Genomic DNA, 10000 nt, shown 5'->3' with positions numbered 1-10000 from the left:
TGTGTGTTTGTGTGTGATATATAAAGGTGAGGCTGAGTGTGTGTTTGTGTGTGATATATAAAGGTGGAGCTGTGTGTGGGTGCGTGTGCGTGTGTGTGTGTGTGTAGAGTACCTTGCTGTGTGAGTCTATGCGTGCGCTGATGGTTCCCTCCAGAATGAGTGTGGTGAGTTCGTCCTCCAGCGCCGGGAGGCTGGTGTTGAAGGCCACCGCCATCTTACCCATGTCAGCTGACACGTACGGACTGAAGTACTGTGGAGACATACACGCACGCAGGTACACAAGGTTAAAAATTCTTGTAATATAAACAAAAAATAGATTCAAAAGAATAGTTCAAAAGAAGACCGTGTTTGCACATCTCTGTATTTGGACAGTTCTGTTGTGCAGGTATATCACCACCGTGATACAATTCAGTCAAATCAATCAATCAATATCTATTTATATATCACAACAATATCACAACTACACAGTTGACTCCAATGGCTTTCAAATACACATTCCTATTCTCACACCAGCTCTGGAGGCTGCCAAGAAGACACCAATTGTCTGGGGTTCATGTGAGAAAGTGCTCACACATACGCACACGCACACCCACCCACACACACACCCACGAATAGTCGCTTAATAAATCTGAATAAAGGTGGATAGTACAAAAAGATGCCTGGAGAATGACTGCTTTCCTTTTAAGATGCCACTTTGAAGATTCTCATTCATGCTAGAGCTATTAGTCAAAACCCTTCATTTGCATGTAACTGGGTGACTTTTTTCCAGCCTTAAGATGTTTCACCTTCCTTCCTAAAAAGCGTCTTTTGATTCTGAACTGATGTTAGAGAACCCAAGAGCTGAGGAGAACTCTAAAAAAAGATGCAGTTTGATACTTATTTTCCTCAGTCTAAATGCACCCATGAATAAAATTGCACACCCCTCCTCCATACAGTCATTTGTGGAAAAATAAGTGGATGAATTTAAAATTTCAAAAGCTGCTTTTTTTTACATCTTAATATTTCCTCTGCAGATCACTAAAGGTGGATCTGTTGATCATACGCTCCACACTTCGCTTTTAAAACAACGACGATGACAGCACAAAAGACAAATCAACCACATGACCTTGTAAGCCCCTAGCTTCTGTAGTCAAATCAATTTCCCTGTGGTTTCCCATTAAGGCTGCTGACAGTCTGAGCTAGTCTAATTGTGAAGTGTCGTTGATTAGATTTTTTTCTTTTTTTGTGACGCCTTTTCAATCAGTTCTCCGCCTGCCTACCCAGCCATGTCTAGACTAAAAAGCGATACACATCGTTCCTTTAAGTTTAATTGGTAAGAGCCTAATTAATGAAACACGGCTTAGGCTGCTCGCAAATTATCTTGTTCACGGATCGGTGAGGACTTTGATGCAGGTAGCAGAGAGAGAGAGAGGGGCCCTTTGAACAGGCAGCCTGGGATCACCTGCTGAGAGCTCCGGGGAGTGGGAATGGCCAGGCTGTGTGTACAGTGTGTACATGTGTGTGTACGTGTGTATGTAAATGTACATGCTTCGTGTGTATGTGTGTGTGTGTGTGTGTGTGTGTGTGTGTGTGTGTGTGTGTGAGAGAGAGAGTGAGAGAATGAGTGAGTGAGTGAGTGAGTGAGTGAGTGAGTGAGTGAGTGAGTGAGTGTGTGTGTGTGTGTGTGTGTGTGTGTGTAGGTGGTGGGGATTTGAACATTTCACACACGTACACGCGCACACACACACGCACACACACAGACACACACACAGACACACACACAGACACACACACACAGACACACACACACCCACACAGCGAACATGCAAGCATGCAGACGGGGCCGCTCCACCTTTGAGGAAACATTAAAGAGAAGAAGAATAGAACAGGTCCCCATGAGAAGCAGAAGCAGCCCATCAAGCCTTCAGCAGCAGCAACCTGATGGTGATGACCACCACACCACACCACTAATTAAATCAGATAACCACGTGCATGTGTGTGTGTGTGTGTGTGTGTGTGAATGTACATGCTGGGTGTGTGTGTGTGTGTGTGTGTGTGTGTGTGTGTGTGTGTGTGTGTGTGTGTGTGTGTGTGTGTGTGTGTGTGTGTGTGTGTGTGTGTGTGTGTGTGAATGTACATGCTGGGTGTGTGTGTGTGTGTGTGTGTGTGTGTGTGTGTGTGTGTGTGTGTGTGCGTGCGCGTGCGCGTGCGCGTGCGTGTGCTAGGATAGGATGCTGCTTTGAACCATATACAGTATGGACCTGTGTTTTGCTGAAAAATATGTGAAATATCAACCAATAGTTCATGCATTGACAGAAAGTGGCTACAAAACATCCATGGTGGCACTCATCTATGGTAGCCTAGGTCATGTTCATGGGCTGTGTGTGAGAGGACTGCCAATAGCCAGCTTAAATAAGAAGAAAACAAAGCAGCAAGCTAAGTATTGTTCACAATCTGCAGAGAAGGAGATGCCACTTGTATCCTTGAAAAGGCTGTAGACCAGTGTAATTTTGGTATTTATGTAGTAGACACATTATTGCTTCTTTAACATTGTTTGGGGCGCTGCATTGTTTTCTCAATAATCATTGGTCCTCCCAAATAAACTAGTCAAATGTGTGTGTGTGCGTGTGTGTGTGTGTGTGTCTATATCATGCAGGACAGGTGTGTGTGTGTGCGTGTGTGTGTGTGTGTGTGTGTGTGTGTGTGTGTGTGTGTGTGTCTATATCATGCAGGACAGGTGTGTGTGTGTGTGTGTGTGTGTGTGTGTGTGTGTGCGTGCGTGTGTCTACATCATGCAGGACAGGTGTGTGCCGCGTCTGCTTTAACAGACGGAGGTGGATGAGCTTTTAATGGCCGCACAGTGTGGCAACGCATGGCTCGACAGGTTGCCGCGGCGATGATGACCAGCGCTTCTGCAACCGCCACTTCACGCCGTGCCAACCACATCACCATGCCAACCATTCACATGGCTAATGGCTACCTGGCCGCCTCCGGCCAAAACCATGGAAACGCAACGGGTGACGGACGGTAGAGCCAAGTGCACACACACATGAACACACACACTTAAAAACGCAGTCACACGCACACACAAACTTATAAGCACACACTCACATGTGGAACTTACATATTTACATCACATTTACACAAGAATTACACCAATTATAGAGGACATGCACAGACAACTAAATCTGACTTTTTAGACTTTATATAGACACAATGGTAAGCTGCTGTTAGGCAAATGCAGCTTTTAATTTAATTAATTATGACATGTTAACTATTATGACAGTCATTTATATTGATAATTCAGGGAAAATGGTAAAAAAATTTAATTTGCATCGACACAATGGTTGACTGCTGTGTGTCGGATGCTGCAGGCGGTATAATTTCACTGCGTGTTAAAAACCCTCTGACCTCTGACAATTTGGATTTGTTCACTTCACTTGAATCTATTAATTTTTTTATTAAACCAATTGCTGCTGTTTTGCAGTGACTGACTCATAGCCCAGAGGACATCATGTGTTCATCTCTGCCCGACCGGTTGGCCCATTAACCAGTTACTTCCTGGTTTTCATAGCAGTTGACGTTATCGACAGAGAATCGTATATGAGAGAGAGATAAATCAGGCGGGTTCTTATCCGGTATCCACTTTACGTCGGGTGAACGCCCCTTTAGGAGACCTTCGATTAGGAGACCTTCGGAGTCTTGAGGTTGAGAATAAATGGAGTCCCCTTAGAGCTGTAGATGGCGGTAGCGCACATCTTGTGCAAACACCACGAAAAGAGAAGAAGAAGGGGGGACAACGCCCCCTTAGCAGACCGAATTTTGAGCACACTCCTTTGCATTGGATGGGCGGGTTTTAACGGATCTCTGTCTAGAATATCTCTGGTATCGACCTTACTATCCATGGTTACAGGGGCAGCGTCACCACACATTTGGGTAGCATCTGCTAATGCCAAATCATTCAGGAGTGCTAATAGTGTGGCAGTGTGAAATAGGTGGTCTTTCGTTTCAATCCTTCACATGGGGCAAGTACATTTTTCTTGATCAGATTTGTTTTTTGATTTTGGAATTTTTAAATTTTATTTTTGGTTTTGTTTTTACAAAAAAGAACAAACAGTACTAGTTATTAGGTTATTTACTTAAGTTGAGATTGACTAGATGCTTCTTACTTGAAGCTAGAAAAATAAGCTTGCCAAGATTTCATTTTTTGCTGTTGGCTTTGTTCAAATGTTAAGGTTGTGGATGGAATCATGATTGCATGACTCCACTTGAACTTAGTACATCTTGAACTAGGGGTGTAAATCACAGTCTCCATGACGATACGATACGGTATCAATTTATTAAAGCAGGGATTCGATTATTTTCGATACTTAAGAATTCCCCACGATACGATAGGATTCGATTTTTTTCAATTACTTTTCTACTTTTATTATGTTATGGAGCAAGGGCATGCTGTAGGATCGATGCATCGAAACATTTCGATTATTTACACCCCTATCTTGAACTTAACGATGGCCACTGACAAAGTAGGTTCCTGCGATATCCTTGCATTTTAGCTTTTTTGTACACTACCAGTGAAACGCTTTATACCACCACACCTTTTTTTTTTAACTAACATTTATTGCTACTGTACTCTGAAAGGATAGCATACAACAAATTAGCAATTCATATCAAAAAAGAATGCAAGAGAATAACGCACAATACTCAGAAATGTAACCGCTCCGGTTTTGCCTTTAAAACGAATCAAAATGGGCGATTTGAAGCTTTTAAAACTCAGCATCTGTCCTTACAGTACGCATGACCTTGTTCAGTGGTTGTTAAATAAGCGATTCCAAAAGGGGGTCACAGTTCTTCCTAATAACCACATTCACAAGGCCAAGACTTGTCACTGCCTCGAGCAGTGTCCACAGCAACGACAGATGACCGTGGTGTCTGAACACGTTAAAGTATATAAAATGACATGCTTTGGCGTTTGTCACTACTCCTCTGAACCAACCTCTCAAAAAAATGGTGTCACGCTTCAAGCTGGTGTGACATGGTATGTCGCTAATCCTCCCCTGTCAGAATGGGTACACAAGGCTCAGATGATGCTTTTGAAGATCTGTCACAAAGCTAATACAGTATGTGCCGTTTTTTTTTTTTTTTTACAACATCCTAGTTTTTTTTGCTTAAGTCTGTGGCTACCTCATTATTACATTAGCATAATGATGCAAAGAGTCAATTCAGGTCAAGTCTTTGCGCGGCTCAGTCTTGAGCATGTATTTAACATAGCTGTCGTGATGCACATACAATCATACTCTCATATAGTCTATATTGTCATATAGTCTATATTCTCATATGACTATACTGTCATATAGCAGTTCAACGATGGGTTGAAGGCGCAGCTCAGTCTTGAGAATGTATTCAACATAGCTGTTGTGGTGCACGTAATACATATGTACGTTCTGGGACATAATACAATGATACTCTGTCATATGGCTGTTCAACGATGGGTTGTATGTGCATCACATACAGTCACTGAGTTTGTAGAAAAGGCTACAATAGCACTACAGCATCATGCTAGTACATAAATCCTCTCACCATTTGCTGGAACTGTCACATCTTGAGGCAGTTTATTTCGAGTTCACCGGGCACATTGATATACAACCGTAATGCAGTCAGATGACATGCTATTTTTAGAGAGTCTTTTCTAGACGTGAGGTAGACATTCTAAAGACCATATTAAGGAACATATCGAGGTAAACATTGTAAAGAACATATCGAGGTAGACATCCTACAGAACATATAAAGAAACATTATAGAGGTAGACATTCTAAATATTGCAATGACAAATTCCACCAAAGTGAGGGGTTAAACCATAAAGGACAACATGACATTCATGTCCTACATCAAAGTTAATGAGGTGGTCAATAAGTTATGGGGGTCATGGTTCAAAGTGAAGGGACTGCATATCGCATGTAGGTATGAGTTTTCATTCCAATGAAGGCATCTGCATAGGAAATTTAACCAAATTGTTACACAGTGAATGAACGACTGGATTTCTACAGAAAACAACAGAAAAGGGTTCTTGCTTGAAGTTTGGCATAATTTCTCATGGCAACAGACTGGAGGTATGTCAGAGACACGGTTGTCAAGAGTCAGAGCAAGTGATGTTCCTGTGTTCATGTTCATGACGCTGGCGCTTATCCTGAACTGCACTTTTGTGTACCCTTCTGGGTAAGGCTCCTTTTCCAACTAAAGCAATTTAAATGCTCTGAGAAAAAAAGAAGATGCTGAGTTTCTGACATGCTGTGCCCAGCTGTCGTCACGCATTGTTCATGAGTTTTTTGTCTATTCCTTTATTTTGTACACAATTGGTTACCAGACAAAACCAAGTTACTGGACAAAATATTTATGTGATTTGATTTTTGGAAGACATGGTCTGACGGTAAACTGTGCCAGACTTCATATATAACCTGGATGGGGCAACATCCCTAACAATTGTTGTAGTCCCTCACCCGTCAGTTTAATGGGAATCCTGGACAGAGACCAGACCAGGCCAGACACAAGCCATCTCTGCTATGGGCAACATGAGGCGCTGACTGAGACATGTGGCATGCAGACAGACAAAGGAGTGATGTCAAGGAGTGTTGCCATACCTGTATGAGGGCTCGGCTGCGAATTTGGGCATAAAGTGCAGGAACGTGTGGAGCCAGGTACATGTCCAGAAGAAGATTATCCTGAGAGAGAGAGAGAGAGAAATTCAGATTGGTTATGCATCAGCTGAACAGCATGGCATTTAATCATCGATCTAAATGGACACACCGAGCATATGCACACAAAATTCTGATTTACGATAATGGCTCTTTTGTATTAGAGAAGGGCTAGAATCTGGGTACTCTGGATATTACGAGAAGCTACTCAAATGTTCTCTCAAGCAAAAAGTACCATATTTATTTCGTTTGAAAGTCAAAATGTAAAAAAAACCAAAAAGACAAATAAACAAAAGGCCTCAGTAGAAAGTTGTGCCTAATCTTCCAAAAGGAGAGAGGCTATTGGCTAAAATCCAGGATACTCTAGACATTACAACTAGCTACTCAAGACATTTATCTCAGGTAAGTAATTTGAGAAACCAAGAAGACATGTCTTGAATGGAAAACAAGTTAAAGAAGAAGAAAAAGCCAAAAAAGAACAAAGTTGTGCCTGATCTGCCGAGAGGGGGGCAGCTAATGGCCAGAACCCAGGTATCGGCTCTGAATATTAGGACAAGCAATTCAATACTCTGACTCTCAGGTTAAGGAACTCAAGACAAGTCAGAACATATTTCGTATGAAAGAAAAAAAGAGAGCCAAAGAAGAAAAAGTTGTGCCTAATCTTCCAAAAGATAGAGAGGTTAATGGCTAGAATCCAGGTACCCTAGCTACAACTACGACATTTCTCTCCGCTAAGTAATTCGAGAAGCCAAAGGATGGATATTAGGACAAGCAATTAATTTCAGGACGACAAGCAATTACATTTTCTGACTCTCAGGTTCAGGAATTCAGTCAATAACAATAACATAAGTCAAAACATATTTCGTATGAAAGACAAGAAGAGAAAGAAATGAAGTAGTTGTGTCTAAAGTGGCAAGTTCAGAGGGCCTAATTAGACAGAGTGCACCCTAATGAGGCCTCTTGCCCCCTCACTGAGGTGCCACCGCGTGTGGGCACAACACTGCCAATTACAATAACATTAGGCCAGGAGGGGGGCAGAAAGGAGAGAAGACAGAGACACAGTGGAGGAGAGAGAGTGTGTGAGAGAAAGTGACAGAGGGAGGGAAGTTTGAGAAAAAGAAAGTGAGTTTGTGTGCGTGTGTACGTGTGAGAGAGAGAGAGACAGAGAGAGAGAGAGAGAGAGAGAGAGAGAGAGAGAGAGAGAGAGAGAGAGAGAGGCAGAGAGCAAGTGAGAGAGAGAGAGAAAGAGAGAAAGAGACAGAGAGCAAGTGAGAGAGAGAGAGAGCGCAAGAGGGTGGCAGAAAGAGAGACAGAGTGTTGAAAGAAAGAGACGGTGTGTGCCACAGAGAGTGGGAGATGAAGAGACAGAAAAGATGGGATAGAGAGATGCATTGTGAAAGAGAGCAAAAAAGAAAGCAAGAGGGAGGCAAGACACAGAAAGAAAGAAAACAGAGTGTGCCACACGGAGTGGGAGATGCTTTCAGTGACAGTAGGAGAAACGGAGGAAAGGAAAAGAAACAGACATATAAAGTGAGAGAAGCAGCGAGAAAAAAGAGAAGAAAAGGGCGAGAGGTAGAAAAAAGGAGAAAAGAACAGAAAGAAAGAAACGGAAAGAGACAAAAAGAGAGAAAGGCTGAAAGAGCAGATGAACAGACAGACAGAGGAGGGCAGAGGGAGGACAGGACGGGAAGAGAAGACAAGACAAGACAAGACAAGACAAACGGAAAAGAAGAGAAGGGAGAGGAGGATAATAAGAGAGGATAGGGGAGAAAGAGAGGTGAAAGAGAAGAGGAGAAAGAGAAGAGAGAAGAGAAGAGCGAGGAGAGTGGGAGCTACTCCCCCTGATGGCAAGGACAGAAGAGAAGAGAAGAGAAGAGAAGAGAAGAGAAGAGAAGAGAAGAGAAGAGAAGAGAAGAGAAGAGAAGAGAAGAGAAGAGAAGAGAAGAGAAGAGAAGAGAAGAGAGGAGAAGAGAGTGGGAGCTGTTCATCCAGATGGCATGGAGAGAAGAGAAGAGGAGAGAAGAGGGGAGATAAGAGAGAAGAGAGGATAAATAGAAGAGAGAAGAGAGGAGAGAAGAGAGAGAGAAGAGAAGAGAGAGAGAAGAGAAGAGAAGAGAAGAGAAGAGAAGAGAAGAGATAGAAGCGAAAAGGAGAGAAGAGGAGAGAAGAGAGAGAAGAAAAGAGAAGAGGAGAAAGAGAATAGAAGAGAAGAGAAGAGAATAGAGAGAAGAGTGGGAGCTACTCTCCCTGATGGCGAGAAGAGAAGAGGAGAGAAGAGAGAAGAGAGGAGAGAAGAGAGAGAGGAGAGAAGAGAGAAGAGAGAAGAGAGGATAAATAGAAGAGAGAAGAGAGGAGAGAAGAGAGAGAGAAGAGAAGAGAGAGAGAAGAGAAGAGAAGAGAAGAGAAGAGAAGAGAAGAGAAGAGAAGAGAAGAGATAGAAGCGAAAAGGAGAGAAGAGGAGAGAAGAGAGAGAAGAAAAGAGAAGAAAAGAGAAGAGGAGAAAGAGAAGAGAGAAGAGAAGAGCGAGGAGAGTGGGAGCTACTCCCCCTGATGGCAAGGACAGAAGAGAAGAGAAGAGAAGAGAAGAGAAGAGAAGAGAAGAGAAGAGAAGAGAGAGAAGAGAAGAGAAGAGAAGAGTAGAGAAGAGAAGAAAAGAGAGTGGGAGCTGTTCACCCTGATGGCATGAAGAGAAGAGAAGAGAAGAGAAGAGAAGAGAAGAGAAGATAAATAGAAGAGAGAAGAGAGGATAAATAGATGAGAAGAGAAGAAAGGAGAGAAGAGAGAGAGGAGAGGAGAGGAGAGAAGAGAAGAGAAGAGAAGAGAAGAGAAGAGAAGAGAAGAGAAGAGAAGAGAAGAGAAGAGAAGAGAAGAGATAGAAGCGAAAAGGAGAGGAGAGGAGAGAAGAGAATAGAAAAGAAAAGAGAAGAGAAGAGAATAGAAGAGAAGATAAGAGACAGGAGAAGAGAAGAGAAGAGAGAAGAGAGAGAAGAGAAGAGAGAGGAGAAGAGAAGAGAAGAGAGAGGAGAAGAGAGTGGGAGCTGTTCACCCAGATGGTATGGAGAGAAGAGAAGAGGAGAGAAGAGGGCAGATAAGAGAGAAGAGAGGATAAATAGAAGAGAGAAGAGAGGAAACATAGAAGAGAAGAGAAGAAAGGAGAGAAGAGAGAGAGGAGAGAAGAGAGAAAATAAGAGAAGAGAAGAGAAGAGAAGAGAAAAGAGAAGAGAGAAGAGAAGAGAAGAGAAGAGAAGAGAAGAGAGTGGGAGCTGTTCACCCTGATGGCATGAAGAGAAGAGAAGAGAAGAGAAGAGAAGAGAAGAGAAGATAAATAG

General features: G+C 42.7%; 1 protein-coding gene across 1 annotated transcript in view; it reads right to left on the bottom strand.

The window, feature by feature from the left end:
* The window catches only part of LOC134467315 (COP9 signalosome complex subunit 1-like), a 46133-nt gene that overhangs the window by 11450 nt on the left and 24683 nt on the right, over positions 1 to 10000 (bottom strand). Inside the window, exons 11-12 of the mRNA XM_063221212.1 lie at positions 6618 to 6698; positions 113 to 250 (exon numbers count right to left, since the gene is read on the bottom strand). Of these exons, the coding sequence (XP_063077282.1) occupies positions 113 to 250; positions 6618 to 6698 (219 nt within the window). The remainder of the gene's footprint in view (positions 1 to 112; positions 251 to 6617; positions 6699 to 10000) is intronic.

This window comes from Engraulis encrasicolus, chromosome 17 (assembly GCF_034702125.1).
Source record: "Engraulis encrasicolus isolate BLACKSEA-1 chromosome 17, IST_EnEncr_1.0, whole genome shotgun sequence".
Taxonomy (NCBI): domain Eukaryota; kingdom Metazoa; phylum Chordata; class Actinopteri; order Clupeiformes; family Engraulidae; genus Engraulis; species Engraulis encrasicolus.
The sequence above is the reverse complement of the archived record's forward strand: the minus strand, read 5'-3'. Positions and strand labels throughout refer to the sequence as shown.